This window comes from Aythya fuligula, chromosome 8 (genome assembly GCF_009819795.1).
Source record: "Aythya fuligula isolate bAytFul2 chromosome 8, bAytFul2.pri, whole genome shotgun sequence".
Classification (NCBI taxonomy): domain Eukaryota; kingdom Metazoa; phylum Chordata; class Aves; order Anseriformes; family Anatidae; genus Aythya; species Aythya fuligula.
The window spans coordinates 7,743,808-7,764,779 of record NC_045566.1 but is presented as its reverse complement, the minus strand read 5'-3'; the positions used below and the strand labels follow the sequence as shown (position 1 = coordinate 7,764,779).

General features: G+C 39.6%; 1 protein-coding gene across 9 annotated transcripts in view; it reads right to left on the bottom strand.

Moving 5' to 3' along the window:
* BEND5 (BEN domain containing 5) overlaps positions 1-20,972 on the bottom strand; it is a 923,509-nt gene that overhangs the window by 366,566 nt on the left and 535,971 nt on the right. For 2 of the 9 annotated variants that reach the window (XM_032191944.1, XM_032191945.1), the window contains exon 1: positions 6,216-6,271. The exons of 6 other annotated variants lie outside the window; for them this stretch is intronic. Coding sequence is in view for 1 of the 3 variants with exons in the window: in XM_032191942.1 (XP_032047833.1) it covers positions 6,216-6,432 (217 nt within the window). In the remaining 2 variants the exon portion in view is untranslated. Of the gene's footprint in view, positions 1-6,215; positions 6,506-20,972 lie in introns of those variants that run through there. One more of the 9 variants, XM_032191942.1, reaches the window with a different exon arrangement.

Genomic DNA, 20,972 nt, shown 5'->3' with positions numbered 1-20,972 from the left:
GATCCAATATTTACTTAAATACTGACCTTGAATAACTCAACCTCTCTCAATGTCTCCATCTACCCCATTGAAGTGTTGTGCAGTTTTGTTAATATTTGTACAATACCCTGAGCATGTCAAACATAAAGGATTATAGCTATTTTAAAGCAGCTCTCTTAATCCTTTCTGAAACAAATACAGTAATACTTAATTACCATTAAATTAAAACAAAAACAAGCAAACTAAAAGCAACCTTTAGAGCAAGTAGAATATTAAAAATCAATCTTTTAAATCTTTCATCTGTACCTATATAGGAAACGCAACTATGGGAATTACTTTTCAGAAGTTTGGACATGATAAATATTTTATAAAAACAAAATTATGTTATGAAAGCCATTTTTTTTCTCAAAAAGTTCAAGAGTTCACTTAAGGAGATCATTATCTCAACGCCAGCTACAGTTTGCCAATCTGCCTGCCCTGACCAGTCTGAATCACACTGAAGAAAGGTATTAGGACCAAACCCTGATAATGATTTTCCGATCAAAAAGGCCACGAAGCAGTGGAGATGCTGCCCACCAGCTATTCAAGCACAGAATGAAGCAGCAGCCTACAGGGAACTCTCCAGGAAACCTCCACAACTCTCTCTGACTGAGGAATGAATTGCTATGGAAATAGCAGGTAGATTCACGTATTTCTTTTAGTTTACATACAAAAATTATGATGTGGTTCAGGCTCTACTATTTTTAAAAGGTTTCTTAAAAAAAGAAAAAAAAAAAAGAATGAAAAACACCAGCAAATACTTGACTGCACATAGGCAATTCCATGGAAAAAAAAAGGTTTTACAGTCAAATTAAGAAAACAAAAACATTAACTTACATTAATTCCCCTTTTCACTCCCTGCAAATTTTAGCATATTTTAATTAGTAAGTGTTAGTTACCATAGCTACCATCACCACACTACCTTTGAAGTCAATTTGATTAAAATCCTGAAATTCATACTTTTCTTGTACCATAGTTAAGCTTATACAACATTTACAAGCTTAACTTGTGTTATGTGGGATAAGGTACATACAAAGATCAAGAGAAATAACACTGTAGGTGACCTGTATGCCTGAGTGTCACAAAAATACGTAAGTAAATGACTTCCGACTGTTCAGAAGCAAAAAGCAAATGTGACTGAGGAGCAAGCAGGTCAATTGAGAATGGTTTAAGAACAAAAAAAGATATTTCCTTCTGGAATAAATGCAGAGATAAAGGAAAAGAGAAAACTAGGGGGTAAAATCTTCTTACACAGACACATTCTTTTTAAACGCCTTTTTACTGGCACTTTATGCCGCTGATGACATACAGCGATAACCATTATCATGAGGGTTACAGGCAACAGTTTTAAAAGTTCCCTTTTTTTTTTTGGCTTTGCGCTAATGTGCCCTATTAAGGCTTCAATGCTGAACATACAGATATGATAAAGATGTGCCTTTGTATAAGCCCTTTATATCTCAGACATGCTCCTACAGGAAAATTTAGAAGAAAGGGGGGAAAAAATAACAATCCACCCTTCATCTTGAAATAGTTCAGAATAAAGCGGATCAAACACAAGATGAGTGTGAAATGCGGCTCTGAATATTCTTTATGAATACCACCACACTTGTATTCATGTGGTATGAACACTACCACGTTCTGTTGAAGAGTGTGATGTGGTTATTCTGTGACATACACGCAAAATGGTTTGGTGAGCCTGTGCACCTCAAATATCACAGCAGAAAGTAATATATAGAAATAGATATGTATATATATAAATATGCACATAAATTTAATCTAGACCATATTTTGAACAAGTTTGCTTCAGTAGCGTGTGCCCTGTTGGGCTTAGCTCCACTCAGTGACTAGAGGAGGGCCACTCACAAGGCAAGACCCAAGGCACAGGTGGGAAGAGACACGTGTTGATGTCCTGGAGTTCAAAGTCCCAGTCAGTCCATAGGTACTCCACAGCTATCCCAGAAACAAAACAAAACAAAACAAACTAACAACACAAAAAAAACAGTCTGGGAGGAACCACAACTACTACTGGAAGGCTTCCTATTGCACTTCTTTACTTGGGGTCACACTGGGAATACCCAAGAAGCAGTTGCCTGAGTTGCACATCATGACAGGAAACAGACCTAGAGCTTTCTAGGAACAGAAAAGTTCGCAGCTTCCACAACAGCTCATGCAGTCTGCTGGTTGCCCTGTGTCTGAGCATAGGCTGCCACATGGGCGCAAGGTGGGCACCGCTATGCCCTGCTCTGCCTACTCCACATAGTGCAAGGAATAACAAAAATAATAATAATAATAATAATGCACAAAGAAGCACAAGCCTGCAGAAATACAAATAAAAGCCTTGGATGAATTTTATACATCAAGATCACTTCCTGACCTAAATTCTGTATATTCTTGGGAAAATCTAAAATCTCATCCTGTAAAAATTTCACCTGCTCTAGCACTTCACAATGCCTCTCCTCCAGCAGCTATCCAAAGTAGGCAGCTTCAATTTGTTCAGGTGTATCCACCCTCAAACTTACTCCCAACTCAGCAACAAAAATCATATAGTTTAAAATTGTTCTGGGAACAAAGATTTTACAACCTTCTGAAATACACAGCAAATTAGCTCATGATGAGCTGCACTGGCTTTTAAAGATTTTTTTTTTTTTTTAAATCACCTAACCTATTTTAATAAAAAGTGGAGCATAACATTTTATAAAGGAGCAAGAAAGAATAAGGGTACAGGCAGGTATTAACATGTCTGCAGTGGCAGGTAGGGAACTGCAGTAAGAATCTGATGGAGATCAGTTTGCTATGACTGTGTGGGTGGGAAATGTTAAGGACAGCAGGTAGGGAAAATAATTTACTGTAGTCAGAATGTATTAGAAAGTAGTCCCTATTAACTTGTTAACAAATGCAACCTTTAGTAATAAACTTTTTAAAGTCCCTGTACCTCTGCTTGTTCCACCTAATACTCATCACTTTGTAGAGCAAGGAAAGGTTCCCGTAAGGTCATCTAAGAATCATACAAGCTCCTAAAAGGTGCACACACTTAGAGACAAAACTCCCAGTGACTATATTGGATAGCAGTGGAAAAAGTTGCAAGTGGCACACATATTTCAACACTAGGGATCAGAAAACAGCTTGTCAGCATTTTGATGAAAGGACACAAAGGAAGAAAAAACGAGAGATGTGGATGATCAGAACGACAAACTCGAACTTCTGAAAAGCTGCCTATTTTTCTATTCTCGATGAGAAAGACCAGTTAACATGTCACCTCCAAATCTGCTTTACAGTGCAACTCTAGTCTGCTGAGCTGTATTTTCCATTCAAGAGGTAAATAAAACGTTTCCTTCATTACTACATAACAACAGTTGCCTATTAACCAAATACTGAACTTGTTGTGGAACAGAACGTTCGTTTCAGTACGCCTTCTATGGCTCAAATGTCTACAACTGTCCTAGCCTGGGGTTAACCTTCCTAGCTCTAGCGTTAGTCTTGGGCTAACTTTTGAAGAAGTCAAAGGTTCCCAAACCAACGCGTGCCGCCACCACCAGCAGGTCCCAACCACACACACACAGGCATGAGAAAAGCACACACCTGCTCCCAGCTCGTCTATCACTGCTGTCATACTACTACATATTGCTTATTACTGAAGTATCCAGAAGACGACAGTATTTATCTCCCCAACATACCAAGTCTGTCACAATTACGTGATGCTCTGAGCATGCCCAACACACTACCCTTTAAAAAAAAAAATAAATGGAAAAAAAATTGTGATACCTTTACATCAGTTCCCTCTGCCCTGCAGCGTCAATAGCATTTCTCACAGGTGTGCAGGTTTCCAAACATTCAACCTCACCACAAAAGATCAAAGAAGTGCTTCTAGACTCTCTCAAATCAAGACAATTGTTTCATGAACTATCTACACAAAGAAAGCTCCAATAGAAGTTTGTACTATGGGCATGAAAACTTATTTATCCCTGGCGAACTCCTGATGAAAATAAGGAGGGTAAAAGTTTTAAAACTATCATTTTTTTAAACAACGTAGAAAAGGAAAACTTGTTTCAAAAGAAAAATCATGATGCTAATCTGTAAAAGTTAAATTGGTCACTATAAACCAGAAATTCTGCTGAAGGGTCTTCACGTAAGATCAAGTTTTCTCACCAGTATTTATAACCACTCTAAAATAAACACCTATATTAAAAATTTGGGGAGGAAGTGACAACTTTAAAAGTAAGTAATCCTTTGTACATAACGTATGTTGAATTCAACTACAGTATCTTTACACACTGGAGGGAGGAACGAAGAACAGAAGTAAGGATTTAGGTGAGAAGTTCTCCAAGGCTGTCAAACACAGATACAGTCAGGTATATTGAGATGTGACAGATGTGATAAAGATAGTTGTATGTTTCTTTGTGTTCCTGGCTCACTAGGAGTATCTCCTGTAGATACTGCAATCTCTGAGGAGCAATTAGTGCAAACCACTAATTTAAGTAACAAGTCTTGCTCCCTGGAGGAAACAGCATTGGTTTGTTCTGGCTCAAGTGCAATGAAGCAAAGAGCAACTGCACAGAAGACAACTTCTCTTAGGTACAACCTGACTGGAACAAGGAAATTGACAGAAGTAAGTGCACTTTCTGCTGGGTTCACTACTTGGCAAACTGAGGCAACCTGGTAGGCTCACCATGTGAGCAAATCTGCTGTGAGAATTTGTCAAACTTTTAAGTTGGGTTGAGATGAACATGGTGAACAGAAAGGACATTGCTACTGCAGTTCCCCAGTAAGAAAGAGGAAGGTGAGCTCCACGTAGGATGTCTCTGAGAAGAGGCCAAGCAAAGCCCAAACAGCAACACTGCTGTCTTCCATGTATCTGGCAGGTAACTTGCACGAAATACGTCCTACACAAATTCTGCTCTGCTATAGACAGGACACACAAACGAAGCGGTGGCACAGGACAACAAAAACTTTGCCTAGTGGGTTCTCCTGCTACCCTGAACTCCTGGCGTGGCAGCTGTTCGGAAACTGTAAAAGCTTTACAGGGAATGATGTACATGCTTGCCTTTTTCTTATTCTTTCCAAGCACCTGCTTGTGGCCACTGCTGTAAACAGGACACTGGCATGAGTCGCTGACTCCAGGCCTAAACGGACCACCAACTTGATCCACTTTGGGAACTGTTATTTCCAAAAATAAAACTATAACTAAGAAAACACTAGTTTTACGTGACTGTAGCACTAAGCTGCCCTGTTCAAAGATGAGGAACAGGCACTGCTTTCCCAGGACTCAGTGCCAGAGAGCAGTTTCTGAGGCCCATTCCGCCTTTGGGGAAATCGATGTAACCAGCATTTCTCCTTCCCAAGCTCTGGATCCAAACCCAGCGTCCCCTTGGCTCCTCACAGGGACAGCCCAACCGTCAGCCACCATCTTCCCACCGCGGGTGGGACAAGCCCGCAGTGGCCAGCAAGTTGCCACAAACAACCTCAAACTTTTTAGGTGCGCCAACTCCGAGCAGGGCAGAGCATCGTTGCAAGGCAACTACAGAAAGTCCTCATGGCAACGTGCTGCGAGACGTGACCTGGGGCCACGCAGGAGGGGAGCACCTTCCAATGGCCAAAAAACGGGTTCAGTTCTTAACAGTGGTTTATGTAGGTGAGGTATGAAAGCTGAACGTGAGACCAGCACCAGGCAGCCAAGCCAAGAGCCCAGCGGAGAGGTCTGGCTCCTTTTTTTTTTTTTTTTTTTTGCCTTCCAATTTGCGAAGTGACTTACACAAGCAGCGCAGACATAAAGCAGCACCCCTCCGGCTTGGCAGCGCGCTGCCCAGAGCCGCAGAGTTACGTACAGCGGGGACTGCGGGCGCTATAAATACCCCGCGCACCCACACCTCAACTTCGGGGCCCCCGAGTACGTGTGTGTGTGTAAGAGTGTGTGTGGGGGGCTAATTTCACCTCGACATCACCACCAGGACCAGGACCAGAACCAGGACCAAGTCCAGGACCAGATCCAGGTCCAGGACCACCAGGACCAGGACACTGCGAGGACCAGGACCACCCCCCCACCACCCCCAGCCCCACAGCACCCCCCTCCCGCCCCCCTCCCGTCCCTTCCCACCCCCTCCTCCGCTCTCCCCCCCTCTCCCTCAGCAGCGAGGGGGCGGCTGCAGCCCCCCCCCCCCCCCCCCCCCCCCCCCAGCCCCATCCCCGTGCCCGCCGCCCACCTGCCAGCGCCAGGATCTGGGCCTTGTGCAGCAGCAGGCGCTCGCCCCACTCCCCGGGGCTCTCGTCGTCCTCGTCCGCCTCCTCGGGGTTGCGGTAGACGGTGTAGACCTTCTGGTTGTCGAAGTCGAGCTGGGACGTGGGGCTGAAGTCCTGCACGCAGGAGACGGGCAGCGCGTAGCAGACGTTGTCCTCCAGGAACCGCACAAAGGCGTACATGGTGCGGCGGGCGGGCGGGCGGGCGGGGCGGCCGCGCCGGTCCCGCGCTCCCCGCTCTGTTATTGTTCCTCAAAATCCGCCTCTGCGCTCGGCTGAGCTCGCCTGGCCGCGCCGCCAGCGCCGGGATAAGGCACGAGCAATCCAGCGCGGAGCGCACGGAGACGGGAGGGAGGGCGCGGGGCCCGGCCCGCCAGGCCCGGCCCCCGGTTGCGGCCGGTGCCCGCCTGCCTGCCCCTCTGTCCCCCAAAACACCACAGAAACTCTTTGTCCTTGTCTGACAGCAGTGCCCGTGGCATTCTGAGCACGAATTCCCAACCTACTGGGCGCACACGCACACAGTTAGGGATGTTTCCACGCTCCTGTGTGAAAGAAAGTAGCCACATTGCTTAATCTGGCCCAGGTTTCTGATACTGAAGTCTGTTTGGCCCAGCCCTGAGAGCAGCCCAACAAAATAGTTATTTAAAGGCCAAAATAAAAGCAGAATGAGTAACCGACAGCGAGAGAAGGGTATCTCTATTTTTGGAAAAAGGCAACACAACCCAAAATGCCAACACAACCCAAAATACCACCACAAAATTAATCCAAAATACTTTCCTGGTTTGCATATCCCTAAACATTTGCCAGTATTTCTGCCCTGAGTTTAACTACGCTGAACATGTTGTTCTTGGTTATTGTTTATAGGCTTTTTAGTACATGAGCGTAGACCACAGCCTGGAAGAAAAAAAATCAAGTAAAGTTTTGATTGAGCACTGGAATGGGTTGACCACAGAACTTACGGAGTCTCCTGCATGCTCAGAAACAACTTGACAGATGCGCGTGGTTGTGGGCAGCCAGTTCTAGCTGGCCCTGCTTGATGAGGAGATTATGGACAAGTTGATGTCCAGAGGTCACAGAATCAGAATATTCTGATTCAAGGTCCCCTCCCTCCTCAGCTATTTGTGAAGGTATCAGAAATGCATAGCAGAATGCTGTCTATCTCAAGCAGCCCGTGAAAACATAAGACACGCATACAGGTATAGTTAAGCCAATACAAGTATTTCAGAAACAGGCTGTAAACTTCCCATACAAAAATGGCAGCTTTATTATTTTAGCAATTACAGAGTTTTGCAAATACTTCAGTTTAGGATTGGGGATTTAAGCACCAGTACTTTATGTTAACAATAAAGTATTGCCAGACTGGTATGTAATTACAGGCAAATATAAGTCTGCTACAAAGTATGGATGACAAATGTATTCTAGTAGCTAGGCTGCACGGGAAATGAAATTCCAGCAAAGACCGTGTTGCTGATCAAACAATAACGGCTGCTGTAGCGATCCTCTACCTTCTGTTACAATGGAGGTAGAAGGAACTGCAGAAAGATGACAGGACAGACTGATGGCTGGAATTACTCCGTGGACGCTGTTAAAATTACATGAAGGACAATTTTGTCCAACTAAGTTCAGTGGCTAGTGAGGGATTCAGTACACTAAGTCTTATTGGGATTGTATTTCCTCTGCAGCTGAAATCTATTAGCAACATCTAAGGCTGCTGTTAAAAGGAAAGGAAAACAGAAAAATGGAGAAACTAGATATAACAGGAGAAACGAAAAGAAGCTAGGGACTCAAAGGTTAGGGTAGATGCGGAAGAGGAAAGATCTCTTCAGGTACCAAGGAGACCTGGGTAATTTCCCCTAATGAAAGAAAACTAAAAGCATTCATGTAAGGGCAAGTAGCATCAGAGTGTGTATTTCTTTCTTTGCTTTGTTTTTTTTTTTTTTTTTTTTTTTTTTTTTTTTTGAAAAGGAACACTAAACTGGCATTCGCAACATTTTACATTTGAAGGTTCAATTACAGCAAAGGCTATAAAGATCTTTGTGTCAGTGGCAAAAAAAAAGGTCTCAGATTGTTTAGAAAAGCTGTTTCACAGTTCTCCATTGAAGGACATTTTTGGGAACAGATTAAGGGTTGGAATGACAAATGTGTGTTTACACTTGGTCCCCAGCACACACATTGAGCCAGAAGGCATTATAATGCTAAAGAATTAATAATGATCCCATACATTTCTCTTCTGCCTGCAAGGCACTGTGTTAATTTCTGGCTCTGAAATCTATAAATAATCTGCATTGGGTAGCTGTGAAGCAGCGGAAAAAATCAGTTTAAGCACAGAATACAAACACAGAAGTATCAGCACTCCTTTCCTTCAGACCTTCCTCCTTTCTGCTAGTGGTTAGCCAGTTGGTTGAGCACTGGCTAGCCAGAGAACCTAAAGCTTGAAGACATAGAGCTATTTTACAGGCATAGGTTTGAAAGCTCATTATTAAGGGAATGACTGTATCCTCACCAGATTTAAATCCTTTAGCAATTCCCAGCCTTTTAGAAACAACAAAACCCTGCTGAGAAGGAGATTGTCATACTTTCAAAATACACATGAAGCCTTACCTTAAAAAGTAAAAGTGTCACTCCAAGAGTCAGGAAACCACAAAGCACAGTCCCAGCCCTTGAAGGACTTGTGAGTGGCTGTTTCCTGGAACACTACCTACATTTTTCTGCTGCTATTTTTCTTGAAAAGTACAAAAAAATAGCATTAAAGCAGAAAACTGATGCCTGCTGTTTTGATGGGAACTCTGTGTTTTCACTTAAAGATACAAAATGAAAAGCTAATAGTACCAATAATAGCTATGCAGGTGCTAAATCTCATCCACAGCAAAACATTAAAATTAGACATATCATTCACATTACTTCCATGTTTAACATCAAACTTTCGAGGGATGCCATATTGGTTTTAAATCTAACGATGAAGTAATTCCCATTTTCTTTTACCATTCAAATGGAGGGGCTTCAATACTATGTGACTATTCAACAATAATTGTATGCTGGGCTACTAGTAGGAATCCCCACACATTAAATGCACTATTTAGAAAATTTAATTGTTTTCTGGTAAAAACTTATTTATCCTCAAAGTAATACATTTCTTAAACAGTTGCATGAGCTTGAAAGTACCAAAAGAAAGATATGTTCACAACTGTTTAGATAACTCGCTGCATTTTAACAATAGCAGTTAAAGTCATAAAGCTTAAAGAATGACTAACAATGTTCAGGAACTGAAGACAGTTCAAAGGCTTAAGTAAGTACACACATTCAATCCATTCAGGATACGGTTAGTTTTTGACCAAGAATATGTTCTATCAGGTAGTCAGAAAACATCTCAAGTTGATCAGTTACATAATATCTCATTTTTTCCTCTTTTGATAAAGTGAAAGATAAAGTCATTTCTGGGTATAAATGAATCTTTCCATGAAAAAAATCATATACAACTTCTAGGTGTTTTGAAATGGAGAAGGTGATGGGATGAGGGGACTTATCTAGACAGGGCAATGCAAGCATTTCCAAGGTTTGGTCCCACTTCAGCTTTTTTTTTTTTTTTTATTAATAATTTTTAACTCTCAAGACACCACTGCCATACTCTGCTTTCAGTGTCACAATGATTACACATAAAATTCAAACATAAAAAACAAGGTCCAGTTCCTATACGATCCTAGAAGATGAACAAGAAAATGCTTGTGTCCACATATAATTTCTGAAGTGCTCCAATACCAAAAGGACAGTGTATGGGAACCTAGATTACATAGATAAATTCTTAAGATTTAATCTTTTGAAATCTATGGCCTTGAACCGTCCCCACAAGAGGAAGGGCAGCACTGCAAGGCTATTTAGTCCCAATTCCAGAGGGTGATCTAACCTTTCTTGGGGCTGATAATACTTTATCTTCTTTTACATTAAACTCGTGCATCCTAGCAGAATATTCTTTCAAATAAATGAAACCTAAGGAACATTTTATGGATCCATTCACATAGGAGACATTTATTTCCCAGAGGTAGCTGGTACATTCTGCAGCAAGACAACGTAATGATTAAGCAAAAGTGACCACTGGAGAAGGCGTTTTCCTTGCTGTTAATGACTGGCTGGAGAAAGCAAGGTCCAAAGACAAAGACAGACTGTCATTAACTGCTGAAAATTCCCAACGTAAAGGCCATTATTACTATTATAAAGCTGGACAATAAATAATTATATTCTTTAGGGGGTTGTACGTATTGAAAAGACAAAATTCCAGTGTCTGTTGCTGTGGATACTGGTCTGTAAGACACTTATCTTTCCCATTCTGTCAGGCTACGCAATGGATAGATCTGGGACTGGCAACCCTTCAAGAATGGGTGCCAGACTGTATTTTCCTTTTCCAAATTACAGGTTAAACGTGCTTACAGAAAGTCAACAGGAATCAGGAGGCACTGCCAGTCGGCACTACCTTGCCTCAGCATGAGGCAGCAACTGTCCTCACTCTCACCCTGCTCTTCGCTCAGCGGGGGCCAGGAGCTGGGTTGTCTGGGAGCTGCAAATGACCCTCAAAGCATCGCGACTTCCAGCTCCCACCCAGCTGGATACCATTCAAAATCTTGCTAAATGCCATCCTCGGTATTCAGGCAGTATGCTGTTTTCCACACTATAAATTTCTTGCCTGAGAGAAGCAAGTAGGCGAGACAATGTTTTCTTTGAGCTGACGCAGGCATGGACTTGCCTTTAAAAGATGTCCTGTTGGTACCACTGCCACCATCTTCAAGACCTTCTCTGAAGACATCGCTGCAGTCCAAATGATTTTACTGCTAACATCCACTGAAGGTTTCAACCTACAAATAGCTGTAAATCTGAAAATTTAATTTGAGATTTTCCTTTCTTTTGTTTAAACTGACTTTTGGTTGGCTCTTTACAGTAATTTTACTAATATGACTATAGATGTAGATTTACATATATAGATTTTGCACCACTGCAGGAACTGGATTCCTTCCTTACCTTAGATGCCAAAGGGACTGTAATTTGGCAAGGACTAAACACTACGTAACCTGGCTTCAGTGTAAATTATAATTACTATACGCTGTGCATGGTTAGCTTATACAGAGATTCTGAGTAAGACAGGACTCATAACCTTTTTTCATAGTATTTCCATTTTGGTTTTCAGTTCTCACATCTGTACAGCATTGTCCCATCTTGAACCAGCATTTGTCTCTCGTACTGGCAAGGGAAGACAGTCCCACAACCCTTTTCTATATAGGTCAATTCTGCTTGAGAAGTTCACACAAATAACATGGGATATGTACAACAGAAAGAGTCAACTACTACCGACTGCATTTTTCCAGAATGGTACCTTCACATACTCACACTTCCACTTTCCTTCGAAAGTCTGATTTCAGCAGGAGAAGGGACAGACTCTAGGGATGAGTCCTACCTTTTTGTAAAGTTCTTGACAATCATCAGGAGTGGGCTTGCATAAGTGAGGACAGAATCAAAAGTGCTTAAAGCGAAATGTTTTCACACCCCAGTGCTTTTTAATTCATATTCTTGTCTTGCCCTTTCTAATCCCTTTCAAGGATAGCTATAGTTCAGTCTGAAGTGCGTTTGTATAAAATACTCCCAGGAAATAGTGCTCACATCTCACCACTTCAGAAGAGAAGATCAAATCTGCTTCTTCTGATTAAAGTCACAATCAGAGGTGGACCAACAACTCTTTTGAAGAACTAATGTGAGCATGTAAAATTCCTGTTGTGAAAGGTCAATGGGAGATAACACAACAGGAATAACCCTTGTAATATTTCAGAAAAATACTGTCATCAGCTGTGTCTCATTAATATAAAATTTAAATTAATAGAACATAATATGTTACAGTTGGCAAACTGAACATTGCAAATGCTAGATACTAAACATGCAGGTCATCACTGCTATGCAAACCTTTGATATAGTCTGTGAACCACTCCACACCTACTAACACCAGATATCTTTGATACAACAATTTGCAAGTTCCAAATGGAGTGAACCTGCTCTGCACAAGTAGGTGAATTTTTTATCTTTATATATACACAATTTTATATATATATATATATATATATATATATATATATATATATATATATATAAATAAAAAAAACTGGAAGGAGTTGCTGTTGCCAAACTCCCAGAAATTCATGTGTTACCTATAACAGACTCCAACAAATAGGAATTCTTCTTGTTCTTCAAGGAGGGGTAACTCCTATTATCTCACGTAGCAAAGAAAATTGGCATTCCTCTTTGCCCTACTTACAAGGAAGTTGTTTCCCTCAAAAAAGAAAAAGGCATAGGAAGCTGAAAACCCAAGAGTTGTTTTAATTCTCAAGGGGCTTCATGCTTCGCTAGTATTTTTCACAAAAGCCTGAGCAACATCTATTGTACAATAATATTTAACATTCAGGAGAATCAGGATCTTTTTTAAAGTGTGATCAGAAAGGGGGGCACTTCATAGGCTGTCACTGTATTCTCCATAACAAAGCAAGCTCTGTTTCATAAAGAAATACCTTGTACTAAAATACCCTAGGGAAACTATAGTTGTTTAATTTTGTGTTGGTTTCTTTTTAAACAAAGATGGGAGTTTTCAAGTTTGAGGTTCCCTTTAAGCACTCTTCTAACATGAATATGTTTAAGGATGCTCTATCAAGTTCATGCATGAAATGCCATCCAGACGTTAGTATATTTCTATGCAAATAGAACTGTGGAAGCTAATAACAGAAATCTGCATTTTTTTCACATTTCCAGCATATTATACAACTTCTCATTCTTTCCTGTTTTGTAACTCCCATTAGCCTCTCTTATCAATAAAACAAAGCTCAGGTTATATTGCCTCCTGCTTAAATTCTCCACAAACATCAAAGCTGGACATTTGAATAAGCAATTTAGTGTATACATTTTTATTCATTTCAATGTACTGATATTCTCCTGGTAGGAATAAAAATTCTGCGAAATAACTGCAGAGAAACATACCATTCAGAATATGAACTGAAATATTCTTGCAACGCTTTTCAGAGAGGATGGTGTGATATTAAGATTAGATCCTGCATGTAATCAAATTTTGATGCTTGTACATACAGTCTGGTATTTTTTTTTTCCTTTATAAGGTTTGTATGCAAAAACACAGCAATCCAATATTTAACATACACTGTCTGCAGATACTACACAGTCCAAACTGATGAAAATATAATGTCAATGAAATAAGAAACAGTGGAACAACGCAGTATACAGACTTTACTAAATTCATCATAACTAGCTTTACAATTCCAAGGCCATAAAATATTGTAAAACCAGTCTTTCCAGACAGATAGAGTATAAGGGCTTGTGTCCATTCCTAAATTCAATCTTGGTGTACAGATTGACTCTTTTGGAGCTGTAAATATTTCCATAATCTTCTAAACTCTCTGATGTGATACACACAGCAGTTCTTCTGAATGACCTTTATCTTCCAAATTTTCTTCCCTTTTATTTACTAGTACATACAAGAGGTAATAAAATAGAAAAGATAAAATAGGTGGGGAGACAAGGATTATATTACAAGCAAGAGATGTTACTACTGAGAATAACCACAGTATTTAGTGATCATAAATGTAAAGCAAACCTACAGTTTTTATCCAAAAACACAAGGCATACAATAAAAGACCACAGAGGAGTCTGAATTTTATTCAACGGGTCAAATACAAGCTGGTCAGTGCAGTAGCACATGAATTAAATAGTTAATTGCTTAAAAAGTTAAATAGTCAACTCATTGGGAAGTCTGCTAATAATGGTTAAGATAAATTTCCCACCTATGAAAAGTGATTAATCAATACATCTCTTTACAAGAAAGGACAGTTCTACTGACAACAGTTATTTGCCTTGCCTCTGACCTGGAGGGAAAGGCATAGTCATTCTCCAAGGGCAAGTCAGTCAGTCTTTAATCCTCTACTATGACTACTAACAAGGCTACTGATTATTAAAAAACAAAACAAAACAAAACAAACAAACAAAAAAAAAACATTATATTGAGGCTTTTCTACTTACCTGAGTGATCAGCTATCACCCACAGATGCATTTCACTGATTTTACACACCATGTGTGACAAATATTTTGATTTTCCCCGGTGCCTCCAAAACTCACTGAAATCTCTCCTGACCACTATTACAGTATTATTTTTAAGTCCATTCATCACAAAGAACAGGGACAATAGCCATTCCCACTCACACTTCATGTTGTGAAATGGACTCAGAGAATGTTTTCAGTGGGCCTGAAACATGCAATGTTGCAGTCCAAGAAATCCTAAAGAGTTATCACCTTACCCTGCAGGGCTGTCTCAAAACAAGATCTCAAATACCATCCATGCTTAGTGTGGAAGATGCCCAAATCCCATCCATAGAAACCATGGAGCACAGTGCATTGGAACTCCCATCTCCACGGAGCAAGGACTGCCAGAGAATGCCTCCATCTTCCTTCTTTCACAGCCTGAAATTCTCACCTGAACATATATGCAGACCTCCTTTCAAAACATGGGTTGAGAGAGAGATCTTTACAAAGTGGCCAGCAAGACCAGGAGGGCACCACCATGGTATCTCCCACGTTATATCAAAAATCTCATACCAGGGCAAGGAATATACTTGCTCCCCCCTTTCATCTGGCTGAAGGGGTTCAGAACTCCACTCTGTGCCTCCAGTTGTAAACATTGCTTTCTTCATCCACCCTCCACCAGGAAGGGAATACATGTGTCTCCAAATCTCAGGCTCAATGTATAATATTCCAGTTGACTTCTAACTGATCACTTATAAAGGCAGAAGCATAGCAGGTGAGCAAGCTACTGCAGTGTAACAAATCTATTCCCCTGAGAGCAAACTACCTTGAATTAACTCACATTTACCAATTGTAAGAGCACATACATGGACAGTTACTGTAAATCAGCTGATTTGTGGGAAGCTCGTTATTCTGCAGTAATTTATTTTGAGGTCTGTATTCTAGAGAGTGGGAAGTAAGAAATGTAACTAACAATTAGACTTGCTCTCAAATACCTCCAAGGTTATGTTTCCTCCAACGAGACATTCTCAGTGAACATACTTGCAGTCTCTTATATTGTGTTACTTTTTTTTTTTTTTTACATTGATTGTAAGACAATTATAAGTAAAAAAAAAAAAAAAAAAAAAAAAAAAAATTGGTTTGAGCATAAATGCCCCACTATTATTTATTTATTTTTAGTTACAGACCTCACTGAAATACCAAGATCAATATAATCTTCATACTTAGGAAGACTAAAAATATTAGAATTTCCTCCTAAAGACTCCTCTGAAATGACACCAATGTCTTTGGGATGCTATTTAACATACATCAGTGGAAGACTCTCGGTAATCTGTATTTCTAAGTTGGAAAGTAACATGGGTTCCAGTATCTTAACTTCCATCTTTTCAGTTTAGAAATTTTGTTCCTAGTGAAATGATTTACTAAGTTTTCTCTAGGCAATTAAAATCTATTCTACAGTTCAACCTTTGGATGATATATAAATACATACATAGACACTCCTACAAGGCAATTTGTCTGCCAATCTGGAAAATGCTAACATTATAGTCAATAAGTCAACAGTCTGCAATGTTAAATTACAAAATCAGAAAAAAAAAAATCTAGCTTACATTCAATCTGGATATAAAGATCATTAGAATTTCTAATGTTCTGTGTGGGACAGTAAAATTCAAAGACGACTGTATTCTGCCCCAATAACCACGATCTGCACAGCACATTCAGGTATTGTTGGAGAGATTAAAAACACAAAAACAGAGCAGAACAGCTCAGCATCAGATAATCACAAGCAATTCTATGTCAGCAGCAGACAGCTGGAGACATATGCCAGCAATATTGCAAAAGTGGTAAAATGGAGATTTCGTGACAGCAAGAACGTGGGATTCATACATTAAGCTAAAACTCAACCAAAACCATTGAAATTGTTGTGCACAAGTAACAGCTCTCTGTCACAGTGTTCAGAAAGCCTACCATTTGGCATCAAAAAACAACAAAAAAAGAACTTAAAGATTAAGCAGAAGAAAGTAATACTTCTCCCTTTAATATTTTTATATTTTTCATGTTGAACATGTGTTTTCAATGTTACTGATTATTGTGGGTGAACAGATCAGAACAATTTTTTGAGATCAGTTGGAAGAGCTGTTCAGCTATACACCAAACTCGTGTTTTGTGAAAATTGTGTGTGAAAAAGCAGTTTGACGGAATCTTACTTACAAATATTTGTTTAAAGATTTTTACTTCAAAGTAAAAGTTCAAAATAGAATGATCAATAGTGTTCGGTTTCAACTGATATAGCTGGAGTCATTCTGTTATTCCCTTCCCCTTGGGTTTCAAGTGTCCATCAACTATTATAATTCCCTGATACCCTCTCCAATCTATCCTTGTTTTTGTCTCTCACTTTTTAAATTTAAATATCTACTGCTAAAAAGTGTATAAATCCAAGAAAAAGGCTAAAAAATCCTTTTGTAATTATTTTGAAATCAGTAGAGTTAGAACAGGGGAAAATACTTTGACTTGTGAGGTAAAAATAATCAACCTTTTAATGATCTACCTTTCCATTCTTTTCTCCCTGAGCCTATCTTATAGTAATTGAGATCTTTTTTCCATCCCCCATCCCCTTTTTTGTTTATAGTTAACCATGTAAAACCAGAATTAAAAAAAAAAAAGTCAAAGACCTGAACATGAAAAAACAAGTTCTCTATTTCACAAACCAAACCCCTCTGTGTGTTAGATTTCCTATAAAAATAGAAAATGGCTTGAAAATGTTCACAAGAAAGCAAAAAGACTTCTGATGGATTCAAGTGCCCCGCACACAAACACCAGTTTCAAAGCAATGTTTTCCATTACGTCATGGGAGTGGTTAGACCTGAACATCTCCTGATTTTATTGCTGAGGCTCTGCCTTTGTATCTCAAGCATTTTGTCCTCGGATTTTTCCATGATGGGATTCCTGAACATGCAACTCTCAGGGAGCATAACAGAGACAAGTGACTTGTGAAGAATTAAGGCCCAGGCCAGTGATGTCTTTGTGTTTTAGGACTAGATACCTGATGCAGGTTGAAGAACAATGTAACGCTTGAAGCACTGATTTGGGAAAAAAAAAATAAAAATAAGAGGCATCAGCAAGAAATTGCAGATTGATTGCAACAACAAATGCCAAAACATCCTAAAAAGAATAAAAATGTGCTGAGTTAAAGAAATAAAAAAGAAACAATGGATACAAAGAGCTTGCAGGCCTCAGGTAACTTGCTTGCATAATTGACCTATATCTGGGGCACTTAAGCAATTTACATAACTGATTTTTACAGAGATGCTTCTGCTTTGATGATGGTATTTGGTCTAGTTCAGTAGGTGGGGTAGACAGGATCCGCCTTAAACTTCAAGTAAAACTTCAGAAGCAAGTTGAAACTCATATTTTAGGTGAATGGTGAGTCAGTACCTCCAGAGGAGAGACTGTTAGGTATAGGAAGACATCAGTTAGGTATAGGAAGAACAACTCTTGCATGAACTGATGATTGGTTCCTCAACACATAGCACAGACCAGCCACCTGGTTTTTAGAAGCCTAAAACAAGACTTGATGAACTTTAGTCCACCCATTCTCCTTTCCCAAAAAGTTTACACCTTATTACACATAATATTGTAGCTTATTTAAACGCCAAGTCCTTTTTTAACTTGTGTTTGGGGTTGCTCCCATGCAAAATACATTACAGTGGCCTCTGTGCTTATCTCATGTCCATCTGGAAGCCATCCCACCAGATGAGCACTACAGGAGATGCACTAGAGTCATCTTGCATCCTCACCTTACCTAGGCCGGAATGCTGACTGCTGCAAAAAACACAAACTGGGAGTAGAACGTAGAGCTGAATACATTAATCAGAATGATCGCTGTTGCAAGATCTGCTAAGAACAAAGAAAACAAATTCAAGGAAAGTTAACACTAGAAACCATTTGCAAGGCTCCATGAGTCAGCTAATGAAATAACTGTCAACTGTAGACACGAACCTTTTGTGCTTTCACACAATTTAAATATAAAGTAATTTGCATTCAGGAATCTGAGTCTCCCTGAAAAAAGGATTAACAATTGGATTCACTTTCTTTCCACAACCTTTTTTCTCCCTCCCTTCCCCCCAGGGATGGCTCTGATAAGGTCACCTTATTAATGCAGATCTCTGTTTTCCAGAAAGCAGCCAGGAGTTTAACTGTTTCACTGTGAAATGATCTATGAGATGAGAACAGTCCATTTTTTATCCTTGATTGATCATTTCAGCATGTATAACAGCAAATCCTAAGGGACACCACTCAAATCTCTGCTTCAGAATGACCTAGAGACTCAACACTGAGAAGTGTTGCGCTCCACTACACAATCCTTCATAGTTTTTTTTTCCCTTAACTTAGCATTTTCCACAAACAGAATAAAGTTGCTGTGCATCATTGTGGCTCTCTACAGAAAAACATTTTATAAATAAATTAAAGTTTTAACAGCTGAGAATCAGGTGTCCCTACAACCAGAAGAGGAACAGAGGCATCAGACAGTTAAGACTTTTTCTCGAGACACGTCAGGAAGATGCCTGTGATCTCAGTGCAGGTGTCACGACTTCTCATTTCCTTGCTGGCCACGAGGAAATATTTCCTGGCTCTTAATAGCTTCTGACGGGAGCCATCTTGTGCCAAAATCAGGGGCTCTGCCTTCTGTATGACGAGTTGAAAATAAAGCTATTCTCTCTCTCCCTTTTAGTTATTTACTGTGTATAAACGTTATCACAACTCCATTATTGGGTTATTCTTCTCTATTCTATGCACTTTCAATCAACTAATCTTCCTTTTGCTTTTTTTGGTGACTTTTACTGACGTGCACAGACTTTTTAAATAAATCATTATGAATATAAATAGCAATGGTTAGATTACAAAGGATTCTGGAGCACTTGTGATAGTAAATTAGCAGCCAGGCAAACCAACCTACAGCTGCCAACAGCTGATGTAATATTTTGTAGTATTATTTTCTAGATTGCATAAAAGAGAATTATTGGCCTTCTCTGTTTTTTATATTATTTTTTTTCTCCTCAGTTTGTCAAACAGTTCAACGATTTGATGCTTACAAAGTTCCCAGTGAAACACCTGGTGGAATTTAAAGACAAAACTTCTGAATACCCATAAATCCCAAATATCTTATACACAGAGCAGGGGAGATAAGTCTGAGATACAAGCAGCAGTCTGAATTTGGGAAAGAAACCACAAGGACATACTTCTGTTCTCAAGAGTATTTCTGAACAGTTGGGCATTATATCCATGTGAAGAGCTACTCCATCAAGAACCATTTGACACAACTCTCCCCCCCCCTTTTTTTTTCCTCCCATCCTTTCCTCATAAATGCTAAATAAAATCAGTCTGGTTATTGCCTCATGCTAGTTCAATCTATATATTCCTGTAATCATCTGACAGAGCAACATTAATTAGAGACTTTTTATAGGCCACACACATCTTTGCATCCCTTTATAAAACGCTGACACATTCCCTGTCCAAAAGAGATTACAGTCATAGAATACGATCCCACAAATACCTGTGGCTGAACATAGCATTTGCTATCATGCATAAGCCCAGTGCAGCTAATAGCAACTCACACAACTGAAACAAAAAGCTCTGATTCGCATATATGACTAATCAGGATATTAAGGACACAATATCTATGTGTTTGCAGTCTGAGATTTTTGGGGTTGACTCTCTCAGACTTGACAAATGTCCCAGGGCAACAGGCTGTCTATGAAATGATGCAGAAGGAAGGAAAAAAAAAAAAAAAAAAAAAAAAAAGTAATAGTTCCCCTTAAGTTCGAATAAGGAAAACAAAATTTGGAAAATTGCATCTGGAAGGCATTGGGCAGTTACATCGTGATGATGATGTTGTGAAGATGGGTGGAGTATACATATTGGAAGGGATACAGGAGATTGCAGAGATGTACCAAAACAAAGATTTGGATTATGTGGGCCTTATCAGGGACAACAGGCTCAGCACTAAAGTAGAAAAGACAAAGAAGCAACAAAAGGAATCAAAGAGCAAGAGATTTAATTGTGAGCAGCCACAGAAGAGGTTCCTAAGCACTCTACTGCACTTTGGTAACTGCTGTCGGACCCAAGCAGGGATGCAGAAGATAATGTCCACGAAAGGTCTCAAAACTCACTGGTTACAGAAAGAAGTCTGATAGCAATCTTACGAACACCATATTTAAGTAGCTCATGTATCAACCTTGAGATTAAATGACCTTGAATTTAAAGGAATATGTTGTTCCTTGGAAACTGCCTTTCACTTCCCTCATTTTTAGAGACTGATATTATTCTTTTGGAGGGATGAGTGACACATGTTGTAGGTATTTTGCCTAAGGTGTGCTATTCCTTTAATTGTTATTTAATAAAATCTCATAGTTTCAGAAGGCACACTATAACAAGTTATTTGCAGGTTATCACTGATGGATGCATAAAATCCACTGAATGCATAAATTGCTATTGAGCAGTAGCATGGCCTGAATATTTATTCCTTTATATTTACCTTATGTCTGTTCTATTTCATGTACAGATAGGAATTCTAAGACACGTTAAAAAATCATTCCCAATGATAAACATCCACAATGTTAATATAAATCTCTCTTCCTTCCCACCTAAAACAAAGCAATCCTCCCTCCACCTAT